The sequence below is a fragment of the Nerophis lumbriciformis genome, linkage group LG22 (assembly GCF_033978685.3).
Source record: "Nerophis lumbriciformis linkage group LG22, RoL_Nlum_v2.1, whole genome shotgun sequence".
Taxonomy (NCBI): Eukaryota; Metazoa; Chordata; class Actinopteri; order Syngnathiformes; family Syngnathidae; genus Nerophis; species Nerophis lumbriciformis.
Genome location: NC_084569.2, coordinates 35,424,959 through 35,443,469, shown reverse-complemented (window position 1 = coordinate 35,443,469; position 18,511 = coordinate 35,424,959). Strand labels below are relative to the sequence as shown.

Below are 18,511 nucleotides of genomic sequence, written 5' to 3'. Positions count from 1 at the left end.
CATCTTAAATAGTGGTAATAGTTTGTTCTCCTGCCTTCATCTCACCCTGAAAAATAGAATTGAAAACTATAAATATCACTTCAGGCTTTGGCAACCCGGATGCTAACCATTGTTAGCCCTCATCAGACTAGATGGGCCTCTGGTGCTATAAGGTTAGGAACAAAGTAACCCACTAATCCATATAGCGTGATCATTTTAACCAGCTGCTCCCAGGGGAAGAAGTTGCCCTGTGGATCATGTTTTACCCTTATACTGAACCCACCCTGGCATCATTCACTGTGTCATTGTTGTGGTGTTTGCTTGCTTTTCTGTGAGTTATAATTTGAATTAAGATTCTTATCATCTAACAGGTTTGTGTGCAAGAACAATGGAGTTCTGTTTGAAAATCAGCTTCTACAGATTGGCATCAAGTCCGAATATCGTCAAAATCTCGGTGAGTAACTATACTGCTTTAGTAGATAAATAAACGTTTGGTCATTGCCAATGCACCATCTGGGTCTATTTAGTGTGTAACACTTCTCTGTTTAATATACAGTCCCTAAAGTATGGACATATGTTGCACATAATTATACAAAAAAGATTATATAATTAATAAATACATACAAAATAAATTCTCTAAATATTTTTTTAATTAATTATACATTTTTTAAATATACAGGTGCATCTCAATGACTTTTTCAATTAAAGAAGTGTAACACTTTTTACTCTATAGATTTACTACACAGTACGCATATGCTGAAATACTGTATGTGTTGATTTCTTAATCTTTTTTTAGAGCTAATCAAAACTCCCAATTAAGTATATCATAAAATGTGAAAAACATATCAAAGTTCAAAATTGTAAACTATTGTTTTTTATTTATTGATCATGCTCTAAACCCGGGGGTGTCAAACTAATTTTCATCGTGGGCCACATCACAGTTATGGCTGCCTTGAATATATATCCATCCATCCATTTTCTACCGCTTGTCCCTTTTGGGGTCGCGGGGGGTCGCTGGAGCCTATCTCAGCTGCATTCGGGCGGAAGGCGGCGTACACCCTGGACAAGTCGCCACCTCATCGCAGGGCCAACACAGATAGACAGACAACATTCACACTCACATTCACACACTAGGGCCAATTTAGTGTTGCCAATCAACCTATCCCCAGGTGCATGTCTTTGGAGGTGGGAGGAAGCCGGAGTACCCAGAGGGAACCCACACAGTCACGGGGAGAACATGCAAACTCCACACAGAAAGATCCCGAGCCTGGGATTGAACCCAGGACTGCTCTGGACCTTCGTATTGTGAGGCAGATGCACTAACCCCTATCCCACCGTGCTGCCTTGAATATATATATATATAATAAATATATTTAAAAAAAAAACTATATATATATATATATATATATATATATATATTCCCCCCCCCGCCCTCCCAGCGTTTACCTGTTTCTCACCTTTTTTGTAAGGGGCGCCGGAAATTGGCAGACCCATCATGTGTCTCCCTGTAATGTTTGTCTGCTCTTGAATGGGATTGTGCTGAAAATCTTAATTTCCCCTCGGGGATTAATAAAGTATTTCTAATTCTAATTCTAATTTCACTATGTAAAGCGCTTTGAGTCACTAGAGAAAAGCGCTATATAAATATAATTCACTTCACTTCACTAATTCTTCAAAGGGCCGCTTGTAACTTGTAACATGTATGATACGACCATGCAAATGTAGAGTATAATCGCCTCATGATATTAAACAATTGCCTATTGTTTTGACTACCCGTATTATCGTTGTTTACAAACAAAGTCCTAATTATAAATAAAGCTCCTTAAATCGTTTCCAAAGACATGCACCTGGGGATAGGTTGATTGGCAAGACTAAAATTGGCCCTAGTGTGTGAATGTGAGTGTGAATGTTGTCTTGTCTATCTGTGTTGGCCCTGCGATAAGGTTGCGACTTGTCCAGGGTGTACCCCGCCTTCCGCCCGAATGAAGCTGAGATAGGCTCCAGCAACCCCCGGTAGAAAATGGATGGATGGAAATCGAAACTGCTTTGACATCAAAAGTCAAAGTGACAAGCAAATATTACATTTTAGGTATTGGAGAATTGGTTTCAGAAAGGGTTAAAATGACCAAAATAATTGAATAGTTTGCTGCATCAAATATTCAATTAATATTCAGGGTAACAGCACTTTTTTGGAATTTTGCTTATCGTTCACAATCATTATGAGAGACAGGAGCATACATATCTTCTTTTTTCTTTTTTTTCCTTTTTTATAGAATTCTAAAGATGATAAAAAAATGCCTGGAAGATGCGGTTAATGGGAGTTACCATAGTAGCCTTAAAAGCCCTCTAAAACAACTTCAAAATCCTCCATCAACCTGTCATGCACAATAAATTAGTTATCTATCTTAATACAAATTAACGTTTGATGTTTTGACTTAAAAATAAATATATAAATAAAATAAAAACAGAAACCAAATGACACTCAGGTAGAAATTAAATACATTGATTAGATCCATAAAGGATCATCCATGACCAAATAAAGGCCAGGCAGGCACTTATAGGTATTTCAAGAGCCTACTGTGTTGTTTAACAAGTTGTCTTTCTCATAGGGAGAATGTATTTATTCTATGGGAACAAGACATCGGTGCAATTCGCCAGCTTTACCACCACAGTCAGCTGTCCAGGAGAGCTGCAGTCTCATATCCTTTCATTTCTGTCAAGCAGGATACATGTGGACCAGCATGATGTTATACCATTTAAAATAGAAATCGTCTCTCACTTTGACAGCGTTGTCTTGCAAATGCCTGATGTTGCAACGGTTTTGTAAGTGACACTGATTAAAATATTTAGACCCATTAAGAAGACGTTGAATGGTCCGTAACAGCCAGCCACAGCTCAATGTTCAGACCAAACCAGTGGAGCCACTGGTAGAGGGAGGAGCCCAAATCCAGCAGGTCCTCAACATAGAGTGTCTGACTGACTTTTCTGATGCTCCACTGCTCAACATCAAGTTCAGGTGGGTTCCAACTCAAACTAATATGGGGAAACTTCCTGAACAATTAACCTGTTTATGGGACAAGCTGACTGACATAAGCGGTTGTCAACATAACCGAAATCGAAGCCGAAACTAGCCATTGTATGCACATTTATTTGTTACTTGACAAATGATGATTGCTGAGATACAATAATCTGGAGCTTTTATTTTGAAGATTATTTTGCCCTGAACAGGAAGTAACTGTGGTAATGCTGTGTATCTACACACAGCAATACTGTTGATGATGTTGTTTCAAGGTGCTTAGTGATAATGATGAAGTGAACCACACATGTCGACATAAACAAACCTAGTTTTCATAGAACCAACTCCTATAGCTCTCCAATGCGGTTTAAAAGACCTATAATATCCAGGTGCTTATAATTTCAACAACATTTTTTGTGACGTATTGACATATGGTAAGTAAGTTCATTTTTTAGGGGTGTAACGGTACACAAAAATTTCGGTTCGGTACGTACCTCGGTTTAGAGGTCACGGTTCGGTTCATTTTCGGTACAGTAAGAAAACAACAAAATATACATTTTGGGGTTATTTATTTACCAAATTTGCAAAATCTTCCACCAAAAATGTTTTTCTTAGTGGAATATTTGATGTGAAGTAATCGGAACCTTGGATAGGTCAATAATTCATAATAACATTTAATGTTTTGAGCAATGACAGTTTGAAAGAAAAAAAAAACAGCTTTGTTTTATTAGTCAACATTACAACTTTTTCTAAATTACATTTAACCTTTAAGCTTTTTTATTTCACTTTTGTTATGTTTTTGTTTACTTTAATAGTATTTTTAGAATGTGCCGTGGGCCTTTAAAACATTAGCTGTGGGCCGCAAATGGCCTCCGGGGCACACTTTTGACACCCATGCTATAGATAATAAAACATTAAATCTGATAAATCTATGGATAAAAAGCAGAGCCTGGCGACACATGCGCGTTTATCATAACTCTCTCTCTCTCTCTGTCTCTGCCCTTCCCTCACCAATGCTGCTGCATGCACAACTTGTTTTGTTTTTAACCCCTTCTTAACCCTGAACGTACATTGAAAATACACGCAACCCGAACTCAAAATGCCGGACATTTGAGGCATTTAAGAAACTCCGCCCTGACAGCTCCCCAAAAGAGGACTTGTCCGGTGAAAAGAGGACGTATGGTCAGTCTATCGCAGCCCGTTAGCTGCAAGCATGCCGTGTGTTGTGCCTCGGTGTGCATTGTTTACACAATGTGTGTTACGCTACTTAGTATGTCCGTGTGGAAACTCGTTTGGTACACCTCCGAACCAAACAGGCACCCCCGTACCAAAACTGTTCAATACAAATACACGTACCGTTACACCCCTAACATTTTATCTATAAAGCACTTTTCACAGATAAAATCACAAAGCGGTGTACAAAACATTGGTGAAGTAAAACAATAATTCAATTAAAACAACACAGGCAACATCATAAAAAGGATACAAAGTGGATTCAAATTTATAGTTAAAAGGTGCATTAACTAAAAGCTTTACTAAAAAGGGAAGTTTTCAAATGTTTCTTAAAAGTTTCAACGCAGTCAAGATCACGGAGGGACTGGTGCAAATTGTTCCAGAGTCTGTGAGCAATAGCCTGGAATGCCAGGTCTCCACGGGTTTTAAAATGAGTTTTGGGGATGTTTAGAACAGTGGTTCTCAACCTTTTTTCAGTGATGAACATTTTTTAAATTCAAGTACCCCCTAATCAGAGCAAAGCATTTTTGGTTGAAAAAAAGAGATAAAGAAGTAAAATACAGCACTATGTCATCAGTTTCTGATTTATTAAATTGTATAACAGTCCAAAATATTGCTCATTTGTTGTGGTCTTTCTTGAACTATTTGGAAAAAAAGATATAAAAATAACTAAAAACTTGTTGAAAAATAAACAAGTGATTCAATTATAAATAAAGATTTCTACACATAGAAGTAATCATCAACTTAAAGTGCCCTCTTTGCGGATTGTAAGAGATCCATCTGGATTCATGAACTTAATTCTAAACATTTCTTCACAAAAAAATAAATCTTTAACATCAATATTTATGGAACATGTCCACAAAAAATCTAGCTGTCAACACTGAATATTGCATTGTTGCATTTCTTTTTACAGTTCTTTTTGACAGTCATTTAAAAAAAATCTCACGTACCCCTTGGCATACCTTCAAGTCCCCCCAGGGGTACGCGTACCCCCATTTGAGAACCACTGGTTTAGAAGACCCCGGTCTGAAGACCGGAGGCTGCGCCCTGAAGAGTAGGGGCATAGCAAGTCAGTGATGTACTGAGGGGCCCAACCATGCAATGCACAGAATGTCAGGACTAAAATTTTAAACTCAATGCGGAATTTAACTGGAAGCCAATGAAGACTGGCTCAAATGGGGGTGATATGGGCTGTTCTGGGTGCACTGGTCAAAAGTCTGGCAGCTGCATTTTGTACAGTCTGAAGTCTCTTTAGCGTTGTAAAGAGTGAAAAGAGAATTGCAATAGTCAATACGAGACGAAATGAACGCGTGAATGATCATTTCGAGATCCAATTTCGACAACAAATATTTCTGAGATGATGGTCCATAATGTAAAATAGAGTCCCTCTGGTTCTTTTACACCAGGAGTGCTCACACTTTTTCTGCAGGCGAGCTACTTTTCAATTGATCAAGTCGTGGGGATCTACCTCATATATATATATATATATATATATATATATATATATATATATATATATATAATTTATATTTACTTTTTTATGAAATATATGTTTTTGTTAACAAGTTAAAGGTGTTTAATGATAATGCAAGCATGTTTAACACATATAGTAAATATTCTTAACAAGTTAAAGGTGTTTAATGATAATACAAGCATGTTTAACACATATAGTTAATATTGTTAAACAATTAAAGGTGTTTAATGATAATACAAGTATGTTTAATACATATAGTTAATATTGTTAACAAGTTAAAGGTGTTTAAAGATAATGCAAGCATGTTTAACACATATAGTTAATATTGTTAATAAGTTAAAGGTGTTTAATGATAATACAAGCATGTTTAACACATAGTTAATATTGTTAAAAAATTAAAGGTGTTTAATGATAATACAAGAATGTTTAATGCATATAGTTAATATTGTTAATAACTTAAAGGTGTTTAAAGATAATACAAGCATGTTTAACACATATAGTTAATATTGTTAATAAGTTAAAGGTGTTTAAAGATAATACAAGCATGTTTAACACATATAGATTCCTTTCTTTCATGAAGACAAGAATATAAGTTGGTGTATTACCTGATTGTGATGACTTGCATTGATAGGAATCAGACAGTGGTGCTGATAATGTCCGCATTTTCGAATGGAGGAGAAAAAAAGTCCTCCTTTCTGTCCAATACCACATGAAAGTGGTTGGTTTTTGGCATCTTATTTGTCCAGCTTCCGTACTCCTCTGTATACACTTTACAAGAAATACATTGTCGGCAAACTCCGTAGCTTGCTAGCTTGTGCACGCCAGCTTTCTGAGACTCTTATTTTGTTAGCGCAACTGTGCAACTGTGCAGTCGGTCTTTGGAGTTTTGACGACAGGTACGGCGCCAGAGTCTGTTGAAATAAAGTGTTTCTCGCCTTCCAGTTGGTAATTTTAATGAGCTGGCAGCAGCCAGCGTCATCTCAGAAGACCCTCGGGTGCCGTGAATGTCAATCAAGTGACGAAAGTGACGTCATAGTGAAGATTTATGATCGCTCATTTTTAGTACTATTTTTTTAATGCCTGGCTGGTGATCGACTGACACACCCTCCAAGATCGACCGGTAGCTCGCGATCGACGTAATGAGCACCCCTATTTTACACAAACCAGTCTTTTGGAGTAAATTCGGACACAAATGAGAAACCGAGCAAATTCCACCAGAAATGGGTTTTTCATTTAGCACAATTTAATGCAAGAGTCAAATAGAGATCCCTAAATTGTGTGAGGCCACAAAGGTCAAATGTATTGTGTGTTACAGATACGGAGGAGCTCTGCAAAACTTGACCCTCAAGCTCCCCGTCACCATCAACAAATTCTTCCAGCCCACTGAAATGTCCTCAAATGATTTCTTCCAGCGTTGGAAACAGCTGAGCCTGTGAGCTTCTGCCGTCGATAGTTTTGTCAGTTTATGCAAGCGCGTCTTGTAAAGTTTTTGTCAACTCTCCTTAGGCCTCAACAAGAAGCACAAAAGATATTCAAAGCCAACCACAGCATGGACACAGAAGTACTTAAGGCCAAGGTATGTCAACATGCTTACCTGCTGATATTTGTAACATATGTTGTCTTTACACTAACCCTGCCTGGACCCTATAATCAACTCTCCACAGGGTTTCACGACACACATCAAATGCAGTGAAATGTACAAAAATGGTGCAACTCAATTGTATGTATAGTTCCAATTACTGTATTTTCCGCACTATAAGGCGCACCTAAAAACCTCAAATTTTCCTCAAAAGCTGACATTGCGCCTTATAATCCGGTGTGCCTTTATATATGGACCAATATTGAGCCACAACAGGTCTCGCAACTACGGGATTTATAACGTAACCCCAGCCTCTACTGTAGCGTCTATTCTATGTGCCTTATAATGCGGTGCGCCTTATATATGAACAACGTTTTAAAATAGGCCATTCATTGAAGGTGCGCCTTATAATCCGGTGCGCCTTATAGTGCGGAAAATACGGTATGTTGCAAATGATTGGAAATATACACAACACAGAGTTCTCGATTTCGTTTAGCAGTCAAATGCTATTCACCAGTGATGGGTAAATGACCCCTTAGTGAGTATGTGCCACACTCACTACCTGTATTGACGCTGTACTGATACTGTATTAGTGTTTCATAATGGTCATCTGCTGGATTGAAAAAGTAACATATAACCTGAAAATAAGATTGTTTGTTTATTAAGGTTCCCATTCGCTCAGACCTGGGCAAATTAAGGCCCGGGGGCCACATGCGGCCCGTTAAGCTTTTCAATCTGGCCCGCCGGACATTCCCAAATAATTTTTTTAGATCTTTAAGATGGAAAGTGTAGCTGCCATTATGATGTGCAGTCATGTTTTCTAATGACCGTAAGTCTTGAACTATACTAAGTATTTCAATGGTTGGAATCTGCGCTTATGGCTGATATACCAGTTACTATGGTAATGTAATTAGTTACTATGGTCATCTAATTAGTTACTATGGTCATCTAATTAGTTACTATGGTAATCTACGTCACAGCAGCTCAGATGAGGCACCAAGCAGTGTGGGCGGGAAGCGTTTCCACAGATGCGGAAGGAGATTTTCACAACAAAGTTCTAAAGCTTAGTGATATATCAGATGTATCAGATTGTAGGTGGGTTTATTTTGTACCCTTTGCGTTCGTATTTCACTGTTTATTGCATTTTTGTTGCGTTTCACTTGATTGTAAAATATGACGATCGAAAGGGGGCGTGACATTCATATTTGGTCAATATTCAGTGTTTTATCGTTCATAGAAAAATGTAAAATTCCATTACGTTTTTTAAGGCGGTCTGTCATAATGTTTTTAGCATTAGTTTTTAGACATTGTGAGGTTTTGTATTAGTGTTCCTAAAAATAGATATAACGGCCCCCAGACACATTTTTTTTCTCTAAATGTGGCCCTCGAGTCAAAATAATAGCCCAGGCCTGCATTAGCTGCTGCAATAGTAGTAAACTATTCTTTCTGGGGTCTACAATTTCAAAAACGCTTTGATACATTACACATATTCATACACGACAAGAACACCACATAAAAAAAACCAACAGCTTTACATTAATTATATACAATAGTTATGCTAGTGTAATATTGCACAATAGCCATAAAAATACCATTATTTACAGAAACTTTCAAGCCCTAACAAAAAAGGTAGAGATTATTTGCATGCAAGCAAGTTGGAAACCAAAAATAGATTTAAGAAAAAATAAAGTTAGCTATTTTTGTGTACTTATATATATAAAGACTTACTTAGTAATATTTTACAAAAAGTGACTGGATTTATTCCTAAAATAAAAACATTAGCAAAATTAGCATATGTTTAAGATATATATATATAAGAAATACTTGACTTTCAGTGAATTCTAGCTATATATATATATTTTATTACATATATATATATATATATATATATATATATATATATATACATAAATAAATAAAATAAATACTTGAATTTCAGTGTTCATTTATTTACACATATACACACACATAACACTCATCTACTCATTGTTGAGTTAAGGGTTGAATTGTCCATCCTTGTTCTATTCTCTGTCACTATTTCAGAACACACACATTATACAAATATACATTATAAAATCAATAAGAAAACTGGAGCTCTAGTTTGGGAGTCTGAATTAGGATCAGAAGTTCCTATATAAACATTGCGTACTCACGTCGCCATTTTGTATTGATTACTGCAGCTGTGCACTGGATTCATTCACAAATACAAACTACAACTCACAAACACTTTAGAGTTAGGCTCCACCATCAGAATGTGTACTTAAACTTATAAAGATCACATGGATATTGTTCAGTGAGTTGATTCACCAAAACTAACCTGTTATACAGGAGGAAAAAGCATACAGGACGTTTCAATTGTTCACAGACTGGTCGCGCTCATCAGAATGGCAAGACACTTCCGGTCTGCAGGTGATAGCATTCAATTGGGAAGAAACGCCCTACTGCCCCCTACTGGACAATGTGAATACTGATAAATCTGTAATGACAGCTCCAAAAACGAATTCAAACCACAAAATAAAATTAAAAAATCAACACAAAAATGTGACACATTATGGGTGCGTCACATATGCATGTACAGTAGATGGCAGTATTGTCCTGTTTAAAAGTGTCACAACATTGCTGTTTACGGCAGACGAACTGCTTTACGGGGGACGAAAACTTGACTGCTGTTGTTGTGTGTTGTTGCCGCGCTGGGAGGACGTTAATGAAACTGCCTAACAATAAACCCACATAAGAAACCAAGAACTCGCCCTCGATCATTAGCTGTTTATATTGTGGGAAAGCGGACGTGTGAACAGGCTGTCAACACGTCACTCAGGTACGCATGGAGCTGAAGGGGGCGTGGCCTCCAGCTCGGCCTGAATTTCAGGAGATTTTCGGGAGAAAATTTGTCCCGGGAGGTTTTCGGGAGAGGCGCTGAATTTCGGGTGTCTCCCGGAAAATCCGGAAAGGTTGGCAAGTATGGATGCCACATATAAAAATGTTATGGCAGACACTGGGTTCCATTTCATAATCATTTATTTTTTACTTACCAGAGTTGATATTAGGCAGAATTTACTGTTAATCCCTAACCCATTTCCAAGTGGCCCCTTGGGAAAACTATTTGCCCACCAGCAAATCTTTGTTTTTTGTTGTTGTAGCTACTAGGACTTGGAGCGGCCCTGCTGGACAATGTCGATCCAAACCCAGAGAACTACGTGTCTGCTGGAGTGATCCAGACCAAGGGTCAGCAGGTTGGCTGTCTGCTAAGACTGGAGCCTAATGCCCAGGCACAGGTACAACACACACTCCTCCAGTTACGAACTAAATACTTCATGCATTTGTAAGATAACAGTATATATTTTTTTATTTCAATGATTTGTTGACCTTTCATTAATAATGTAATTTAATTAGATACAATCAGCTGTCATCTTTAACAGAAAATGGCTGGATTTTTGAGTCTCAAATATATCAACCAATCCGAAGTCTAGACCTGGGCCGTTAATACATTTTGTGGGCAATGTCATTTCCCACAATTTATTGCCGATAAACAATATTATTGTCATTATTTTGAGATCAAATTTAGCACCAATGTATTTGTAGTAATAGTAATAATAATGCAAGTTTTCCTTTCCAACACAATAAGCTTTTCTCAGTTCCTTTTCAGACATTGTAATTAAAAGGTCAATAACTTTTAATTATCCAAAGTAGGGTTGGGCGATATGGCCTTTTTTTAATATCTCGATATTTTTAGGCCATGTCACGATACACGATATATATCGCGATATTTTGCCTTAGCCTTGAATGAACACTTGATGCATATAATCACAGCAGTATGATGATTCTATGTGTCTACATTAAAACATTCTTCTTCATACTGCATTCATTTTAAACTTTCATGCAGAGAGGGAAATCACAACTAAGTCAATTTATCAAAAGTGTATTTATTAAACAGTTATTAAGCAGTGGCACAAACATTCATGTCATTTCAAAACAGAAAGTGCAAGATTGTCAGAGACATTTTAAAACAAGCTATGAGTGCACTTTTGTGCATGATGTCACTAAGATGACATATCAAAACAACACTAAATTAAAGTGCACTTTTTGTACAGAACGCCACTACAATAGTTAAAAACAAATAAAGTGCACTTTTGTGCATGATGTCACACAAGATATTTCAATAAGTGTCAAATAAAAATGAGGTGCATAATAGGAAATCAAACAGTGTATGTCCTTCGCTACGTGGTAGGTTCCTGCGGACGTTATCTCCTTCTGTTGTTGACTATTTTTTTCATACGGTGTTGATGTGGAAATGGTTGCTTCGGCATTTTGTGGGTGTGGCACCGAACGGAGATGTTGACATGCGGAGTTTCAAGCACTCTTCATTCTCTAGCGGGTGGCTTTTCAAATGATGCTACACATTAGCAGTAATGCTACTTTTTGTAGCAACGCTTTTGCCGCACACTTGACATATTACAGTTGTCTGTTCGACATATTCCCACTTGAAGCCAAACCACCGCCAGACAATGGACCCCCTGCTGTTTTTCTTGGGAATTAATTCTTCCTTCATTTGTTACCAGATTCGCACCTTCTCTCTCTCGTACTACCACTCGCACCACAGCTAACGTTACCCATGCCGCTACCTCTCTGCTCCGCGAGGGCGTATACGTATGTGACGTATGTAAGAAGGTGCGCTTGTTTTATGTCTCTGTGAGAAGGAGAGACAACAAAGAGTGAGAAAGTGTAATGCCCGCAGATAAAAGCAACTGCGTGAGAACGTATACTCGAATTAGGGCTGGGCGATATATCGATATGCACGATATATCGCGGGTTTGTTTCTGTGCGATATAGAAAATGACTATATCATGATATTCGAGTATGCGTTTTCACGCAGTTGCTTTTAGCTGCGGGCATTACACTACAGGCTCTTCTCACTCTTTCTTGTCTCTCCTTCTCACAGACAGCAAGCGCAGCTTTTACACACGTCACATACTGTCACGTCATACGTCACATACGTAGACGCCCTCCTTGAGCAGAGAGGTAGCAGCATGGCTAACGTTAGCTGTGATGCTAGCGATAATACGAGCGAAAGACGGTGCGAATCTGGTAACAAATGAAGGAATAATGAATTCCCCCAAAAACCGGAAAGGGTCCATCGTCTGGCGGTGGTTTGGCTTCAAGTGGGAATATGTCGAACAGACAACCGTAATTTGTCAAGTGTGGGGCAAAAGCGTTGCTATAAAAAGTAGCATTACTGCTAATATGTAGCATCATTTGAAAAGTCACCTGCTAGAGCAGTGGTTCTTAACCTGGGTTCGATCGAACCCTAGGGGTTCGGTGAGTCGGCCTCAGGGGTTCAGCAGAGGTCAAGACACACCCAACTCATTGTGTAAATAAAAACTTCTATCGGCGTATTATGGATACCCCCAAACAATTTTCCCTCTAATTTTCCATCTGATTTGCAGGTGTGTAATTTGTTGTGAGTTTATGCACTGTGTTGGTTTTGTTCTTTGAACGAGGTGATGTTCATGCACGGTTAATTTTGTGCACCAGTAAAAAAAACATAACTTTGTCTTGAATTTGAGAAAAAAAACATTTTATTTTTCCACTAAAGAAGTGTTCGGTGAAGGCGCATATGAAATTGGTGGGGTTCGGTACCTCCAACAAGGTTAAGAACCACTGTGCTAGAGAATGAAGAGGGCTTACTCCGCACGTCAACATCTCCGTTCGGTGCCACACGCCCACACCATCAAAATGCCGAGGCAAACATTTCCAGATCAACCCCGTATGAAAAAAATAGTGATTTTTTTTTAGTTGTGATTTCCTTCTCTGCATGAAAGTTTAAAAGTAGCATATATTAATGCAGTATGAAGAAGAATGTTTTAATGTAGACACATAGAATCATCATACTGCTGTGATTATATGCATCAAGTGTTCATTCAAGGCTAAGGCAAAATATGGAGGTATATATCGTGTATCGCGATATGGCCTAAAAATATTGCGATATTAAAAAAAGCCGTATCGCCCAGCCCTAACTCGAATATCACGATATAGTCATTTTCTATATCGCACAGAGACAAACCCGCGATATATCGAGTATATCGATATATCGCCCAGCCCTAATCCAAGGTAAGTAAACATTAAAATGGACAGAGCAGAAAAGAGATGGCAGATCAACTGGTCATTTAAAGGCTAGCGTATACAAATGAGTTCTAAGATGGGACTTCAATTTTACACATTCCAATTACAATGTTAAAATAGACAAGTTTATTGCATTTGAAAGGATATACATGTATTATATTATCTAATTATTACATCAGTGGTTCATTTGGTCGGAAAAAAGAATCTCAATAATATCGTTTATCGGCAATAATTTGTAGGTCAATAAATATACCGTCGAGCAAAATGTATCTGCCCAGGCTTGACTATCATTCCAGGCCACCCAAAGTCCATGGACATAAACTAATTACAGTGTACCAGTTTGTCGTAACCACAAACTGTAACACAAGGACCGCCTGTGCTTTGTATCATTTTTACAATTCCCTTTTGGAGTTCATTGTTGAGAGAAGAAAAGTACATTCCCTGTTGTCACTTTTGGGATACATTGTTCATGCTGCTCTAATTGAATACATGCGTGTGTGCGTGTGCGTGTGTGTGCGTGTGTGTGCGTGTGTGTGCGTGTGTGTGTGTGTGTGTGCGTGCAGATGTACCGACTGACTTTGCGCTCGAGCAAGGACTCCGTGTCAAAGCGCCTCTGTGAGCTGCTGGCCCTGCAGTTCTAGACTTGCGAGAGCTCCAGAACTTTATCAAGACCATTTCCTCCCAGCTATCTCTCCCCTGTCCTTTCTTCCCACACAGCAAAGATTCTTTAAAAAACAAAACACACAAAAAAAAAAAACTACCTACATAAGGGAAACACAGCCACTGTTAGCAGCAGTGGCCATATTATTGTCATTATTCTAATTCATCTTCGATTTGTTTATTAACATCATCCTACATTATTTTTGTTTTGTGGCGTGTAGCAGCCGGGCGCGCGCGTGCGTGCGCGTGTGTGTGTGTGTTTGTGCGTGCGTGCGCGTGTGTGCGTGTTCGTGCGTGCGTGTGTGCGTTCGTAGGTGCGTTCGTGCGTGCGTGTATTCGTGCGTGCGTGCGCGTGTGTTCGTGCGTTCATGTGTGCGTTCGTGCGTGCGCGCGTGTATTTGTGCGTGCGTGCGCGCGTGTATTTGTGCGTGCGTGCGCGTTTGTGCGTTCGTGCGTGCGGGTGTGCGTTCGTGTGTGCGTTCGTGCGTACGTGCGTGTGTGCGTGCGTGCGCTCGTGTATTTGTGCGTGCGTGCGCGTTTGTGCGTTCGTGCGTGCGGGTGTGCGTTCGTGTGTGCGTTCGTGCGTACGTGCGTGTGTGCGTGCGTGCGTGCGCGTTTGTGCGTTCGTGCGTGCGTGCGCGCGTGTATTTGTGCGTGCGTGCGCGTTTGTGCGTTCGTGCGTGCGTGCGCGCGTGTATTTGTGCGTGCGTGCGCGTTTGTGCGTTCATGCGTGCGGGTGTGCGTTCGTGTGTGCGTTCGTGTGTGCGTTCGTGTGTGCGTTCGTGCGTGTGTGCGTGCGTGCGCGCGTGTATTTGTGCGTGCGTGCGCGTTTGTGCGTTCGTGCGTGCGGGTGTGCGTTCGTGTGTGCGTTCGTGCGTACGTGCGTGTGTGCGTGCGTGCGTGCGCGCGTGTATTTATGCGTGCGTGCGCGTTTGTGCATTCGTGCGTGCGTGCGCGCGTGTATTTGTGCGTGCGTGCGCGTTTGTGCGTTCGTGCGTGCGTGCGCGCGTGTATTTGTGCGTGCGTGCGCATTTGTGCGTTAGTGCGTGCGGGTGTGCGTTCGTGTGTGCGTTCGTGCGTACGTGCGTGTGTGCGTGCGTGCGTGCGCGCGTGTATTTGTGCGTGCGTGCGCGTTTGTGCGTTCGTGCGTGCGGGTGTGCGTTCGTGTGTGCGTTCGTGCGTACGTGCGTGTGTGCGTGCGTGCGTGCGCGCGTGTATTTATGCGTGCGTGCGCGTTTGTGCGTTCGTGCGTGCGGGTGTGCGTTCGTGTGTGCGTGCGTGCGTTCGTGGGCATGTGCATTCGTGCGTGCGTGTGCGTGCGCGTTTGTGCGTGTGTGTTCGTGCGTGCGTGTGTGTGCGTGCGTGTATTTGTGCGTGCGTGCGCGTTTGTGCGTTCGTGCGTGCGGGTGTGCGTTCGTGCGTGCGTGCGTGTATTTGTGCGTGCGCGCGTGTATTTGTGCGTGCGTGCATGCGCGTTTGTGCGTGCGGGTGTGTGTGCGTGTGTGCGTGCGTGCGTGCGTGCGTTCGTGGGCATGTGCATTCGTGCGTGCGTGCGTGCGCGTTTGTGCGTGCGTGTGCGTGCTTGTGTGTGTGCGTGCATGTCTGCTTTATCCCGGCTGCTGTGTATTACTGATGCTTTGTGTACAGTGTGTGTATGGGTGGATGTTTAAGTTGATGTTGATGAAATGGGAGGATAGTATTCATCATAGACATTTATATTCTCCCACGCCCTTAACACACACAGTTCCTTGAATGAAGACCCAAAGGTCCTACTGTCGGTCCATTTCAAACATTCCCCGTGATCATCGGCCAGTAAAAATGCACCTAAGGGTTTTTGGGACGATCCCCCCGCCCCCGATTCCTCCGCTCTACGTTTCAGTCAATCGATGGTTTGTTTGGTATCGACGTGTCTGTAAATAAGTGTTCACTCGACTGCAATCATTCCCGTCAATCCCAGCGAATGGGAAGTAAGGTTTCGGAGAGTTCGGACCGCTCTTAACCACCGCTCTGCTGCGTAAACCCAAACAGCCATTTTTAAGCTGATGTCTTTTTGAGACACGTCACCAAGCGTCTTGCTTTTTCGTTTTTTCAACGCTTACGAGTTGAAAATGTCGTCCTTACCTAGCAGGAATGGCCAGATCCCGTATATTAGCGCCGCTTGCCGCGTCGTGTTCAGGAGGAAAGGTTGGCGATGTTCTCCGCCACAATAAAAGCATCATAAACACTTCACCCCACGTTCGGCAAGGACCTTTTTTTTTGGGCTTCCTCATGCACACAGCAGCAGTAGTGATATAGCGGAAGAGTTGTCATTGTAATTACAGAGGACTTCTATATAAAAGTGTGTGACTGGGAGCAGGTAATACAAAAGAAGAGACATTGTCACCAAACATTGTAGTGGAAAGCTTTTTTTGTGTGTGTGTGTCATTCTGTGAGTGTGTGTGCGTGCGTTATCCACTGGCTAATGCAGCCTCATGTATTTGATGTTTAAAAGAAAATGTCCAATACCTGTGTTAGAATTAAGATTTACTCTGTAATGAAAAAAATGTGAAAGTAAAACTATGCCATATATCCGACACCAGGGCTCCTGTGTTCACTCTTACAGCCTGCACTTAAGTCTTTCTAAGGAGTGACGTGCGGATTGATACTGAAATATCGATACCAGATCTTTATGGATCCTCAAATCAAAATATGGATACTTTAGTTGAGGGGTGTCCAAACTTTTCCCACCAAGAGCCGCATACTGAAAAGTCAAAATATGCGGTGGTCGTATTGATAGTTTTTTATTATTAAAAAAAAATAATCCTAAAAACAGATATTGTCAGCTTTTATTATTATTATTTATTAGTAATTACCGTATTTTTCGGAGTATAAGTCGCACCGGCCGAAAATGCATCATGAAGGAAAAAAACATAAGTCGCACTGGAGTATAAGTCGCATTTTTGGGGAAAATTTATTTGATAAAAGCCAACACCAAGAATAGACATTTGAAAGGCAATTTAAAATAAATAAAGGCTGAATAAGTGTACGTTATATGAGGCATAAATAACCAACTGGTATGTTAACGTAACATATTATGGTAAGAGTCATTCAAATAACTATAACATATAGAACATACTATACGTTTACCAAACAATCCTAATCGCTAAATCCCATGAAATCTTATACGTCTAGTCTCTTACGTGAATGAGATCAATAATATTATTTGATATTTTACGCTAATGTGTTAATAATTTCACACATAAGGCGCTCCTGAGTATAAGTCGCACCCCCGGCCAAACTATGAAAAAAAAACTGCGACTTATAGTCCGAAAGATACGGTATTCATTACAATATTTCAGCTTTTTCTTCTGTTCTTTTTATTAAATTTTTATCGTTTCATGGAAGAATAAAACAAATATGATTGACTAACTGCACAACCTTGTGTCCAATATTCTGCCTGCATGAAAACAATGTTCAGTCACACATTTAAGTGTTTATTGTGGTTGTTGTCATTTTTCAAAGTGATTCATAATTCAAAAATGTTATTTTTTAAGTACTAACTAACTAAACTTTGTTTATATTTTAAGTATGGTATTTTTTTATTTTGAAAGCTTCTAATAATTTTGTAAGTTAGTATTTTTTTGTAATTATCCAACTTAAACTTTGTTTATATTTTAGGTATATTTAATTTTAATTTTAAGAGCTTCTAATACTTTAGATCAGGGGTGTCTCAACTTTTTCCACCGAGGGCCGCGTACTGAAAAGTCAAGCATGGAGGTCATTTTGATATTTTTTTATTGAGAAAAAAAATGCTAAAAACAGCTATATAGAGTTAAAAACAAAGCGTTGTTATAAGTGACTAAGTATATTATTATTCGTTTAAAATGTTCAGCTTTTTTCCGTTACATTCCCATTTTTTGCTTTTATTTTACATTTACAAATATGCACATTGATCTTGTGACTAATTGTAATGACAGAATTCTATTTCATTAAATAATTGTGGAAAAACTAATACAATTCATAATATGTTTAATTTAGTGCTGTCTAATGATTAATTATTTTGATCAAATTAACCACCCTTTTGAATTTGGATTAATAATTAATCACACATAACCTGCTTGCATAATTTTAAGTAATAAAATTAAAAAAAAAAAAAAAGACACATTTATTGTCAGAATGTCATAAAAGAACATTTTGAAAAGTTTTACTTGGATGCATGTCATTTATGGTAAGTAGTGAGCAGAGAAACTTTCAAAATAAAACTGTTCATTGTACTTGTGAGTAAATGTACAGACAGAAATATTAGATTTTAATTAAATAATTATTTACATTTTTTTTAAATCCATTATAAAATGATGAGTTCTGTCAAATGATTGTTTTATTTTGATGAATCACCCTTTTGAATTTGGATTAAACATGATTAATCACAGGTTATACCTCTCTTGCATAATTTCAATTCACTTAAAAAAAA

The 18,511-nt window shown here is 39.3% G+C and overlaps 1 protein-coding gene across 1 annotated transcript in view; it reads left to right on the top strand.

Moving 5' to 3' along the window:
• Positions 1–14,635, top strand: part of ap2a1 (adaptor related protein complex 2 subunit alpha 1) — a 70,380-nt gene extending 55,745 nt beyond the window's left edge. Inside the window, exons 17-23 of the mRNA XM_061973787.1 lie at positions 351–433; positions 2,589–2,670; positions 2,864–2,995; positions 7,018–7,134; positions 7,209–7,278; positions 10,422–10,556; positions 13,965–14,635. Of these exons, the coding sequence (XP_061829771.1) occupies positions 351–433; positions 2,589–2,670; positions 2,864–2,995; positions 7,018–7,134; positions 7,209–7,278; positions 10,422–10,556; positions 13,965–14,042 (697 nt within the window). The 3' untranslated portion in view covers positions 14,043–14,635. The remainder of the gene's footprint in view (positions 1–350; positions 434–2,588; positions 2,671–2,863; positions 2,996–7,017; positions 7,135–7,208; positions 7,279–10,421; positions 10,557–13,964) is intronic.
• The last annotated feature ends 3,876 nt before the right edge of the window (positions 14,636–18,511 follow it).